The sequence below is a fragment of the Simochromis diagramma genome, unplaced genomic scaffold, assembly GCF_900408965.1.
Source record: "Simochromis diagramma unplaced genomic scaffold, fSimDia1.1 OVJJ01000685.1, whole genome shotgun sequence".
Classification (NCBI taxonomy): Eukaryota; Metazoa; Chordata; class Actinopteri; order Cichliformes; family Cichlidae; genus Simochromis; species Simochromis diagramma.
Window position 1 is genome coordinate 4,063,873 of NW_024387477.1, and position 13,921 is coordinate 4,077,793.

The 13,921-nt window shown below is 42.8% G+C and overlaps 1 protein-coding gene across 2 annotated transcripts in view; it reads right to left on the reverse strand.

Annotated features, from left to right (window-relative positions):
• The window catches only part of tenm1 (teneurin transmembrane protein 1), a 191,096-nt gene that overhangs the window by 82,871 nt on the left and 94,304 nt on the right, over window positions 1–13,921 (reverse strand). For both annotated transcript variants that reach the window (XM_040015589.1, XM_040015590.1), the window contains exons 7-9: window positions 6,557–6,759; window positions 4,583–4,790; window positions 423–524 (exon numbers count right to left, since the gene is read on the reverse strand). In XM_040015589.1, coding sequence (XP_039871523.1) covers window positions 423–524; window positions 4,583–4,790; window positions 6,557–6,759 — 513 coding nt within the window. The remainder of the gene's footprint in view (window positions 1–422; window positions 525–4,582; window positions 4,791–6,556; window positions 6,760–13,921) is intronic.

Below are 13,921 nucleotides of genomic sequence, written 5' to 3' on the forward strand. Positions count from 1 at the left end.
TGGAAAAACCCTGCATATATGTGTGTATTCATCCGCATGATGAAATAGTACCGTGCAAAAATGTCAGGACTTGCAAAGTTTGCAAAGCAAAAATGACTTTGTAGCTGTTTTGGGACATCACTAAATCTTTATACATATATATATATATATATATATATAAATATAAATGAATTACACATTTGTGACAACTTTTAGAAACATTTTCAGCAGAAGTGAACAGGCTCAGGGCTACAAAAAGTCCCTCCAGAGCATGTTGGGAGGCTGGAAAATATGAAAGACGCATTTCTTTTAAACTTGTTCTTTTACTGAAACTAGACAGACAGACAGACAGACAGACAGACAGACAGACAGACAGACAGACAGACAGACAGATAGATAGATAGATAGATAGATAGATAGATAGATAGATAGATATTTCTTACCTTTGGCACAGTCAGGACCCAAGAATCCAGCAAAGCAGTGGCAGTGTCCAGCGACACACTCTCCATTTCCGTTACAGTCTGTGGAGCAGCCGTCCATTGAGTCTGCATACCCACACACACAAACAAACACACACATCAGAACATAAAAGCCAGAAAATAGTACAAGAACTTGAAAATATTCTGCATGTAACTCCATAAGCTGACATGGCTCACTGTTATTGAATGAGAGATCTGATAAGCAATGGATGGCTCCCCAGACACAGGGGCTATATTAGATTAGTCTGATCCAGCTGCTATCACTCTCTGGGGAACGGCCAAGCACTCACTTACACTCAGTAGCACTAAGCACATTATACTGCATTACAGGTTGGAAACACGCGGTACGCAAATTTACAAACATCAAGGCTTAATCAACAAACTGTTTACACGGGCCGCAGTTTGGAACGAGACTGGAACAACATAAAATCTGACATTGTGAGTGCACGAGTAAGTGGAGAATATACAATCGCGCGTCGCTACAGTAGATGCACTCTGGGCATTGCAAAAGATTAATGTGATGCTTGTTTCTACTAGAGCATTGTCTCATCTGGATGTGTGCGTTTCATCCTATCCCTCTGTAGGCTATGTGCATTTCATCGTAATCCTCAATCAGACTTCAAAAGGAAGAACTTCTTTTTTACTCTTCTCCCTTTTTCTCTTATTGATACGTCCATCATGTCAGAGCTCATTCTCCGGGCCCGAGCAGATAGGGGAGATAAAAACGGAGCGCGCTTTCATGATTTTAGAGCATTACAGGAGCCTCGCTCTCAGCTCTGCTCAAGACACACGTTTCTGGTGAAGAAGAATCAGCAGCTGGCAGAGCTGGGGATTTGAACCATGCTGCCGGTTGTCTCGTGGCAGGCGAGCTCCATCTAAGCTAGATAAAGTAATTAAAATGAGTGTCGAGGATGTCATCCTTTATTTGACCCTGCGCCGTCCTGCTCGCTCTCCTCTGAACAGGGATCGACTCCAGAGTCAAACCGCTGCAGTCCCCTGGCTCGCTCTGCTCAGGGAGCATGGATGACAAATCCTTCAGTGGCACGGCTCACACACACACACTCTTACAAACACATGCACACAAAGTTATTATGTGACACCCGCCTTGAGGCGCGTGTGACACATGCTAATGAGACAGGCCCTGCCAGTAGCCGGCAGCGCAGCGTTATCCTCCACAGCAGCGCATCACTACAGAAACCAAAGTCATTTTCACCTCCATCACCTGTCATCGTCACACTGATGGAGAGAAGGAGTGGCAATCATCTTCTCTCCCACACAGTCGGGAGAAATCACAAATGTTTCTCTTTCTCACGCTCGGGGGAAGAAGAAAAAGAGCCTCCTATGCACAAATTCCAATATTGACTGTGGCACCTGACACATGTAATGAACAAAAACTCATCTGCAAGGTCACCGAGTTGCTTTTGAATCGGGCGCAGGCGAGCGATCCATCAGATCTCTCACAAGGCTGCAGGGTTGCAGCAGTGATATAAGCTCTGTGTCTTTTCAGGTCAATGTCTCAAACATAAAACTCTCCGGGCAATTAAGAGGTAATGCATAAGAAAGCCATGCCTCTATTTGTTACAGCGTGTATGTGTGTGAGTGTGCACGTGTGCGGGCATTCATGAGACGCCCACTCTCTTCTTTCCACTGACTAAACCCTGGCCAGTTAGAAATCACTCATGCCATAAGTTATTGAAGTTAAATGCTATTATAAAATGGGTGCTTCCAGCCAAGTGATCTGATTGGTCAAATAAGCATTCCAATTGTACTTTATGAGCCCGTAAAGATTCAGCCATGCTTTATGACCCTTGGGCTTTATGAATTTATGAAAAAAAAAAGATGAAATGGCTGCTCAGCTAACTAGAAGTATCCAGCCTCTAGCCAACCACCAGTTTTGTTTATCCTCTTTTTTATTAAAAGTTATGAAGGAAACTTTCCCAGATTTTTTTTCCTTTTTCTTATGGCCATTGTTTTAAAGAGGTAATATTCAAGCACACGTGTGATGGCAGGTGAATAAGCAATTATGTATAATTAACAGCCCTGCAGGGAGCAGCACTCTCTCCCTAAGCAGATTTAAAAAGAAGACGGTGCTGGCAAAGTGGCCTACATGTAAACGTCGGTATCAGCGGAACAGGAAAAAAGGAGCTTTATCCGCATCTGCCGGCATTTTTTACAGCAGAGAATATGTTTGAAAATGCAATCTGACTCTCATAATGGCATCTATTTTGAAATCAGCGTGTACCTTTTCAGTCTTTTTTTATGTTATCCATTTATATACCATAGAATCACCAAGATACTGTACGCACACATCGACATGCATTACAGAATCTATATCAGAATTTATGCAGACAATTTTTAGCTGCAAGCAAGTACGATATGACTGTGTTCTGCTCGTGTGTGTGTGTGAGATGGCCCGTGAAAGGATGACAGAACAAAATATCTTCCGAACGACAAAGGTCAGTTATCCGCTGACAACACATGTGATTTTAAACGATCTAACCCAACTTGATTCTTTCTTCTTTTCATCTTTTGTTTCCCCCCCAAGATAATGACTACTGTGAACATCCATGACAGGGTTTTCTCTCTCTCAGGTAGCCCCACGCCTCATTACTCTTGCAATCATGTTTTACATCCCAAAGCAACAAGCAATTTTTTTTTTCAAAAACCGCAATCAGCCCCATTTCAGGTATTGTCCTATCATCTTTGTGCTCATATTTTTACTTCTTGTCATACTCCACACTCTATTGATTTCATCTTACTTTATTTATTTATTTTCACGGTCGCTTTTCGCTTATTTATTCTCTCTCGTTTCTTCGATGTATCCAGTTACTACTGGCTGCGGAAAAGCTCAGTTTCCCGACAGAGATCATCTCAATTCTCCCTCCTCTCCTCATCATCAAGGTTCAATTCTCGGTCTACACTATATTGTGTCCCTTATTAGGATTTACCGCACAGTGGCTGGGCGGCTTTCATCTTCTGCCTCTGAAAGTAAGCGGTGTCCCGCCGTAACTTCTTTCAGATGTGTAAATAGGCAGTAAAATGATCTTTGACCTCAATCCATTAATATTATTTTTGCCTTTCAAGCTGTATCGCTCGATTAATTGTTTTGAACAACCTCGGCAAACTAAAGGCCGGTAGACTAAGGACATCTGTTGTTCCTCTGTTTGTTTTTGATTACTAAAGAGAGGCAACAAAAATTCTTCCTGGTTCCTGTTTAGCACGAAATATGTGACTGGGGAAAAAAACAGAAAGTCTGGTCTATTCCAGACTTTACAGACAGCACACGTGTCAACAAATGTTTGACAGCTCTGAAATAAAATCTGTGTTTAGCTGTCGCACGCTGTCAGTCATTGTAAAAAAGACTCTGTCAATATGACGATGAAAGATGTCTTCAGTACAATGTTTTGCCTCTGTGGAGCTGTTTACTGATTGGCTTGCAACTTGGGTTTTGAAGGGGTTGTTGATACATATTTAGCCTAAAAGCATCACGTCAGCCACGCATAATGTTCCTGATCATTTCCTGAATAATAGGAAAACCTCGTCATAAGAGACGCGCGAGGAAAAACATCCCAAAATATAGACTTTTTTTTCATGGAGGGTCGCTCACGATATGCGTGTGAGTGTATTAACATGGAAATTACCAAGTTGCTCCATGGCATTACTGTGCTACTACATTTCCCAACACTTTTTTTTTTTGGTTATTTCAACACTGTATTCTCTTAAGGACTACTGGGCAAAGTGGGAGTGAAGAAACTGCCCTGGTAATTATCCACTTGTCTATATTCAGCCACATACTCTTGCATTATTCACATCCTTCAATTTACACTGCCATCCGTGTGTGTCATAGCAATGAGCTGCAGTTAGCAAGCCCTGTCATTACTACAGGAGCTGTCCTCCCCTTTCTAATGGCTGTCTCTGCCATGCCAAACTCACTCGCATAATAGGAAAAGTTCCCTTCAAATGTCAATGAGTTTCACACCACTCTTGACCATGTCCTTACGTGTCTGCATATCCGCAGATAAAAAGGAAGACAGAACGAGAGAGTGAAGCAGCCCTGAGACGTTATCAGAGGAACACATGTAAAGCAAGACAAATACAGAAGAAAAAAAGCTAATCCTCCTCACCTATGGGAGTGCTGTGGAGTAACACCTGCTCCAGGTTGCGGCCGTCGTTGTAGAGAGCCAGGTGCCAGGTGCCGGGGTCCATGTACTCGATGAAGCCTGTTTCTTGGAGGCCGCTCAGTAGCAGGCCTTTGGGAGCTTTGGCAGCTGAGACGGGATCAGTCAAGGACCTGGGCAGGGCCTTCCCATCCAGCAGTTTTACAAAGTCAAACTGAATACAACACAACCAGGAAACAGCATTATCAACCAGTCTGAAGGAAACAACAGCAACAAAAACAACATGGGAATTTGCAAAAGCTACCGTACATAAAGGCAACAGAAATGAGCGAGGCAAATCTTGTGCAGTGGCGTGTGGCTGTTGTTGGGCTGGCTGCGTGAATGCTATTAGAAAACTGGGTGGATACAAGAAATTGGGGACTAGAATTCATGATGCGCATATCAAATGTGAATCCAGAGGCCAAAGGAAAGGAGGAATGCTTTTTTTCAGCCGCATCTCCCTTTTCTACCAGATGTGTTCCACAGCAGCTGGCTCAAAAACTTGACATGCTGCTAATAGCATGGGCACACTTTACCACCCAGGTTTTCAGTGGAGCAGACTATTATTTCATCTGTCTTAACCTTTTCGTGCTTCTTTCTCTCCCTCTTTAACTTTCCCCCACCACTCTCATCTCCTCTCTCTCCCTCCCCTCCTATCCATCCTCAAACCTCCTTGAACTAGCAAGCACTCGCTGAGTCTTATTTCCCCTGAGGGCTGTGTGTCACACTAGTGTCAAAAACAGCTAATTAGACCTCTTCATGCAGGCGAGAGCAGGGGCGCACTGATGTTAAAAAGCAGATGACTCAGTGTGTGTTGTATTTTTGTCTGTATCTGTGCGTCTTGAATGGCACAATACTGTTCTACACTTTGCATGATACGAGACGCTAACATCAGCGTTTTCTTCACAAAAAACCGAGCGCGTCCGCACTTTTTAGGGTGCCCGTGCGCCGTTTTAGAAAGACATGTGTCCATGTGGGGAGAATTGCTTTGTCCTCATGTTTTGTTTGTTTTCTTAGCTGGAAAATTAGCATCATATTCAGTATGAGAAAAACACGCACGAGTCTAGAGAAGAAAAAAGCATCAGTTTTCCAACAGCAACTCTAACACTGTGTTTCAATACAGCTGAACTCACAATTTAATTGATCTGATTTACATTTTTTTCTCTTTGTGTTGTCAGAACAAGTTTAAAGCAGTGATTTTTTTTTGGTTTATGGTTCATGAATGCTACCTGTTAAACAGGCAGACAGCAAATTCATGCTCTGCTGCAGTCAGTTATCGATTTAACTGTTTTTGTTTGTTCTAACACATTTGCCTCACAAAACATGAATAAAAGCAGTTTATGGACATCTGTCTCCACACAAATTGGCGTTTGTACTGAAAAGAACAAAATGCAACTTCCACCTCTTTTAGGACAAGAAATCCAGAGACATCAAAATGGAGACAAAGTAACAGCGAATCCAAAAAAAAACAACAAAACCTATTCCAGCTGTCAGATTGGATGAAAATGTGCTTGCTGTAATGCTCTGTCTGGCTGAATGAGCACACTGACAAAGTTTGAGATTGGGAAGAACAAAGATGTTGATAAATAAAGAGATGTGGTTTTAGAGGAAATGCACAAAAAAGACAGCCAGTGTATCACAATAGAAGTTTTTAAAAAGACTTTCAAACTAAAATAATTTCTCATGTTTAAATATAAAAAAAGCATTGTGTGTCGTGTGTGTCTAGAGCATCCTGGAGTATCAGGAGTTCTGGATCAAAGAATATAATGTAATCGTGTTCAAATAAGTGCTTAACACTCCCCACCGCTGAATATCACCTCAGTGTAGATGCAAGGACAAAGTGGAGAGAAATAGGTGCATTAGCGTGGATGGGATCTGTAGCAGCTGAAGCAAACATGCCCATCTGGTGAACAGCACGCTACGACATGGGGCCTTCTTTACCTGAGTGTGTGTAGGCGGTATGTTCCTGCGCCCATAGACCCCCAGCAGTGCGTTGTGTGAAAGAGAAAGATTGAACTTGATGTAGGTCGGATGGTGCACAGTTATATGAAACCTCCAAAAAAGTCCCGGCGGGATTGCCTGGCTCTGCTGAGTCCCGATGTCGACCTCGCCACGGTCGATGGCCCGGCCTCGCACCCACTTTTCTGTAGGCAAAAAAATAAATAAATAAAAAATCACACAGGTGAGGCTGCTAAAGACACATGCTGCAGATTTATCAAGGCGGACAGGCTGTCGTATTCAGTATCAGAGGGAGCAATTAATAACCAACCTGATGTCCTCAAACATCAGCGTGATCAGCCGCTGCACTAATGAAGTGAGACTGAATAGATGTCAGGAATGACTGAGCGGTGGTGAAAATCCTGCTTTTCAAGAGACCATGCTTTGGCAGGCCTTTGGATAGGCTCTGCATAAAGATGAACTGCTTTAAAAAGGAAGTGTTTTGTCTGAGAGCTGTCTACTGGGGCTTTGTCGTGTGCTATATTAGCATCTTCTAACAAGAAAGAAAGTCTGTGTGTGTGTGTTAGTGTGAAAGGAGAGAGAGAACGAGAGAGAGCGAAGGATGAGAAAAAGTGAGGAGGGCACATGCACGCATTCACAAACAGCGTCACACAGATAGTGTCTTGAGTGAGAGTGTGTCTTTGTCTGTGAAGAGAATAGGTCTTTCCAACAGTCCCCTGGCCATCAGCTCCTCTTCTCTCCATAAGCCTTTATCAACCACCAGGCCCGAGTCTTTTGTGTTGGGGAGCAGGCAAGGCTCTCCAGCCCTCTGTGTGTCAGCCTTTATGTAGAGATATATCTCTGCTTCTAAACTAAGATGGAGGAAATATGGTGACAGAGGGGAGCCAGCCGATCGTTACGGCCACAAAGGCAGAAGAACAGTTAGGGGCAGATTCATGGACGAGCCGGCTCGCTCTCAATCCATAATGCCTGCTGCTTTACCACTCCATTATGGCGACACCATACATGCCCGCAGGCCAGCCGACATATATCACACGTACTGTCAGAGCGAGGGAGGCGGAGAGTGCAGGAATGTGAGGTACTCATCTTGCTATGCTAGCAGAAGCTAAAGCGATGGGAATATTTATTAGTCCGTTGGTCATTCCAGCTCTTTATTGCAGACCTCTCAGTACCTACAGCTGTTAAGTTTTACACAGATATTCATGACGATCGGAGAAAAATTCTGGGTCTGATGATTGTTTTGTCTTTCCAGCTTGTCACGCCATGAAGCTGACATTTGTGGTTTTGCTTGAAATGTCACATCAACTTTTCTTCTCTACTCTCGTCACCAGGTCAGATCGCCTTGGGTTAATCAGCAAACATGCTACCCTGCTCCAACTACACAGCCGGATATCTGCACACAAATGTTAGACAAAAGGTGCATCCATCCGTCCATCCATCCATCCATCTCCTACTAAGGGTCATCACAGGGTGACAGGTACTACCTGGACAAGTCGTTTCCCTTTTCTATAAAGCAAAGACAACAAGTTTGCAGTATGTTGAAAATGCCTAAGCAATGCATTTCTTGCTCAAAGCACTACTGTGCATGCATCTCTAGTATAGCTGTGGCACCTGCAGACTGGGAGATTTCAGCAATCTCAAGCCAACATAGATCAAATAAACTTAGGTACGACATCAAGTTGAGTTATGCGGACCGCACAATTGATGAAACTTACAGAATCTTAGGCCACAATGAATGGTCATAATTCCCCGGCTGTTTCTTTCCATGCCTAACAGAGTCATAATAACATCTGGAGACACATCATACAAACGTGGCTTCTGCCGCCACGACTCAGTTCGATTTTCTTCATTGCTGGAATTCCAAACACTTCATTTTCCACATTTTACCTCCATTCATTCCATTTCTTTTGGTGTTTTTTTTTCTCCTTTACAATTTGTGCCAGTGTGCCAGTGTCAAAGTTGATCAGTGTGTGTTATCTAATACTGCATTCCTATCTGGTTGGTTAGTGGACGTGACGATGCCAACACTTTGGCAGGCCATCTGTAGCAGCGAGATTGTGGAAAGGGTCAGCTTTGAACCTTAACGCGAGACAAATATCTTAGAGCCAAGACTAAAAGACATTCGCAGCTTACTCGTCAAATCACACACAGTGAATATTTGAATTTCAGTGAATTTTAAAAATTGTGCAAATGAATGCCAAAAGATCATACATCATCTCTTTCTACCCTTCTATCTCATTTAGGCAACACTTGAAAAGAAATAATAAAGTGATTAATTCGGTAACGCGCTTAACTAGTGCGACGAGAGGGAAAAAAAGGGACAAAACGATGAGATTGGGACGAGAACAAAAACAGTTCAAAAAGATTTTTGAATGAAAGTAAAAGCAAAAGCAAAAAAAAAACCCAACCCACACACACACTCACAGACAGGTGTCTGTATGAGGCATAAATTGTTCCCGCACTAAAATCTCTACCAAACCGAACAAAAGCAGCTTGGCCGAACTAAAGTATGCATTCATGCATTCCTGCCGAGTCTACCTCAGCAGTCTATTCCTTTTAATGCTAATCCTCACTTCTGCGCCTCGCCACAAAAATATAAAGGCCAGCAGAGGGATGGATGTCCCGAGGAAAGCAGTCTTTTATTCAGCACTAGATGAATAGGACATGAATAGGGCATGGCAGTTGGCGGAACACTGGCAGGCAGGCAGGCGCACAAGCAGGCTGACTGGCAGGCTGGCGGGCAGATGAGCAGGACTGACGCTAATTACTGTACAGTGCTTCTCCAAGTGTGATGCAACAAGGGGACAGAAAGCGGCACTCAGGTCAGCCACAAGGAAGGGTGGTAGGGAGATGGGGGAAGCGGGGGAGATGTAAAAGGGAGGGAGGGGGGAGCACATATGAGAGGACCATGCTCATTGACGAGTTGGCTGTGTCGAGTTACAACTGCTGATGCAAGAAAGAAGAAAAACCCTCCTTGCATCTCTCTCTCCCTCCCTCCCTCTCTCTCCGTCTGTCTCAGCACGTAGAGAATAATACTGCAGCTCCAGTAAAACCAGGGGAGAGGATCGAGGCATTTTTGGGAGTCCCACGGAAACCAGACGGCTCACATGGTGACCGGGGGCTCCTAGAGCCGCTCAGATTACTTCTGTCAATCAATGTGTTCCAGCCGTGTGTCTCAGCACAAAACCTGAGCCCACTCTTTGAAAAGATCTTTCAAAACAGCAAATCTGTGTTTATTCCTATCTGGCAGACATAAAGAATACAAGCTTAAACAAGATGATATGCAAACTGGGAGGCAAAAATTCCTTCGCACCTTGCTATCTCGTGGCTTTAATAAGAGAAAAGCAGCTTGAAATTCACACTTGCTATCGGCGGCTTGGAATACGAGTAAAAATACAACAGCATCGCATAAGCCTCCTTTTATCATTAGTTGGCAGGGGAAGAAAAAAAATTGGAATATTTGAAAATGTTGAGCCTGTTTAAAGGGCAGATAAAAGCGTTGCATTGCTCATTCATGTCTACCATCAACATGGCCTTGATGGGAATGATGAATTGGTAGTGGGTCAGTCTGACATAACCAACATAGGGAGCATTATAATAATGATGATGCTGCCTCAGCCAATTATACTGGTTGTACACATAGTGCTTCTAATGCCCCCACTGACACTAGTCGCACACAATATGCAAACACATGTACACAATGCAATATTTTCTGCTAAATTAGCCCTTGAAAATGTTCCCAGGCCGCAGGACATCTGGATCAGGACGGCTTTACAATTGAACTCTTAACCTTTCCCATTTCTAATGACTCGCTAACACCTCCACATTGTCCTCCTTCACCCCCGTCTTTGCAAAGCACGTGCTTCCAAAAGTTAGTGTGAGTTTGCCTGCCCATCTATCTGAATGTGCTGTGTGTCTCTGAGTGTGTGCGTGTGGGTGCACCAGGCCAATGAAGGAACGGAACTACATTAGGACTTGGGACACAAGGTCTAATTAATTTCTCTTGCCTACGGGTTATTCAGGTAAAACAATTACACCTGTAATCTATTTTCAAAGGAACTAAACTGTCTTTGCAATTAATTTTATTATCCCTCAGATTCTAATGAAGCAGAGAACAGACTAAAAAGTGCAGCCAGGGTCTTGGTGACGGGACACGTCTGAGGGGACTGGAACTGTGTGTGTGTGTGTGTGTGTGTGCACACGTCAATACTGACGCGTAGGTCTGTGTCTGAATCTCACACATATTGGTGCAGACAACATTAATAGCGTTCCAAATGCAAGAGAGATTGAGTTTGCCGCAGGATGAATAAAAATATCACAATGGGCAAGGTCTCTATAATTACTTGGATTCAATTAAGGGCCTTTTGAGCAGGTGGCTTAATAAGCTTTCAGCCGCCTCTCTCCACTGTGCAGCCTAATGAGTGTCAGTCAGAGTCAGGAGAAGATAATGCTCTTGGCCTTAGGCCCTTCCATTACTCTCTCTTCCTCACCTTCTACCATCAGACCCCAGGCTACGTGTGTGACAGACACATCTGGCCCTTGGCAAATGCATCCACTGCACGACACATGCATTGTTACACATGTAATATGTGTTGTGTCAATTGGAAGGTGGATAAAGTACCTACAGATTATTTTTCTTCAAGCTTTACCTGTGTAGTCTGGGTGCAGGTCTAGAGGCTTAACTACTGTGATGCATTTTGAAAATTACTTGTAAGTATCTTAAATTACCCCTCTTGGATATTTATGTCCAAAAAAGTAGAACACAAGGTCGATGCAACTTTGTGTAACAAAACAGGCTTCCTTCTCTGTAGTGTTTTTTACACTTTGGTACATCACTTTGTCATTTTTATGAAATATTTGTATCTAATATGTTTTCCAAAATTTTAAAAACTACTAATAAAGATATGTGAAGTGATATTTTTACCTGCTTAATAAAAATATATATTTCCTTAACAAATGTGCTTATGTCATGCTATGCTATTAGATTGTTAATGCTGATGCATATGTAAATAGTGTTTGAATGTAGGAACAAATCAAGGCAAAGCTACTTTAACTGCTTTTTTAAAATTGTATCTTCCCAGTTTTTCCTGCGCAGAGGAACTCGAAGGTTTGTTCCAACAAAAGCCAAAGAAAAAAAGAAACAAAACTCCAGCAATGTGCTCAAATGATCTATTTTTAAACCAGTATTGTTGTTAGGGATTTAACTGACAAGCATAATCAAAATGTGGTCAGAAACAACAGGAAAATACTCATGTTTCTGTCAACTAAGGTACAAGACTCATTCACTTCAGTGAAAGCAGACTCATCATGTTTGTGTGAGGAGCCGTTCCCCAAAGGCACATTCTGAGTCAGGAATATGATATTGTTGGTTGGTTTAACAATTCACTGTGGCATGTGGCATGTAATGTAATTTTAATCTGCAAGGAAGCTGCTAATTAAACGCATTAATAACTGCATTAACGGGACTGTGCAAAAGTCTCAAGCCACCCCTAATTTCTTTATATTTTTCTGGGATGGTGGGAATAGGTGCATACATACAGAGATTGCTTAATTCATAATAAACTCTCTTAGGCAGCTTTCTTGTTATTTCTCTAAGCAGGTCCTAAGGAATAGTTCTTCAGGCTTCTTGAAGGACATTCAAAGCTCTTCTTTGGATGTTGGCTGCATTTTGTTCTCTATAAAGATGATCCCACACTGCTTCAATAATGAGTCTGAGCTCTGGGGAGGCCAATCCATGACTGATTGTGTTTTTCTATCCAGGTGTGCTTTTGCTGCATTGGCAGTGTTTTTGGAGTCACACTGAAAAATAAAACTTTCCACTGTACCGCATGTTGTATCATGGCGACAGTACTTTTCGACATTCATAATTCCATCAATTTTTAAATATCCCCAACACCACTGGCTAAAACACAGCCCCAAACCATGACAGAGCCTCCACCACATGACATCTGACCTCCTCCATACTGATGATTATTTAAACCAAAACTACTCTGGATTCATGACTCCATCAGACCTGTTGGCACTGATTCAGTCCAGTTCCTGTGTAATTCGGCATACTTCTCTCCCTGTATCTCATCCTGAAGAAAGGCTTCTTGACAGCCACCCTTCTACTGAGACCATTTCTGATGAAGCTTTAGTGAACAGTAGTATTAACTGAAGTGCCAGATCTCTCGGGTCCTGTATTGGGTCTTTGCTGGATTTTTTCTATTTCTTTAGGATATCGATTTCACATACCGTTCATCTGCTACAGATGTTTTTTTTACACTATCATTTCTTTTATTCGTTTGTCCTCCAGTTGCCAAGTTTCCTCATTTTTAAGGGCACACTGCACACTATTGTATGCCAAACTTTTTTATTCTGTCAGTTTTCATAGAAAAATAAGGAAATGTGTTGTTTTTGCAACAGGCTGCCAGTAACAAAGTAGCTTAACAAACAAAACTGAACTGAAAATAAGTAAAAAAGCAGCCAATGTCCAAAGAAAAGCTTTAAAGGACCTTCAGAAAGCATGGAGAACTATTCCTCTAGACGCCTTGAGCAATAGCAAACAAAAATTTAAAAATCAAAATATAATGACTTGATGGGTGGCTCAATACTTTTGTACAGTGCACCAGTATCAAATGGAAACAGTTGAATAAAGTTCTTGTTTGACCACCTTTTGACCAGCTTTGAGTTTATTTTATTGTTTATTTTACAATTGATGTCAGAGCCTGTGGCACATACTACTCAAATGTCAAAAGTTCCTGCTCTTGACAAAACGTGACATGTACACTGTAAACACTGGCTGTTTGAAATTATGTTTCATTTCCTCCGATATTTCTGGATGAGATGTTTTGAATGCCGGCCGCCTAACAGACAGACATGCCGCTGCTGTTAGGCTTTCTCAACTTGAGGCGCTCAAGCAGGGGGTTCACTAAGTGATCCATACTCTCTCTGCGTGTGTGTCTGTGTGAACGCGGGCGTGTGCGCATGTGTTACATCCTGAGACTGTATCCCAGCGTGCGAAAATCAATGACACCAGTGTAACAGGGACCAGTCCATAAGCATTTGCACACACGCGCACGCGCTCACCTCTGCGCCACACACATTCGCTCTGCTCGCACCCGCGCGCAACATCAACACACTTTCTTACTCTTGTGGACACATGCGGACTGCTCGGCCTCACTTCCCTCCACTCTCTCTGCACGCAGTCTAGAATATTGATGTGCTCTTTAAGAGCCCTTCTCTCTGTCTCTGTCACATTTCATCCATCTACACACTATTTTCCAACCACACCATCAGGCAGAGTGAAAACAATTCGGCACTAACTCAGGAGTTTATACAATCATCACATAGGCTCAGATGGCATTC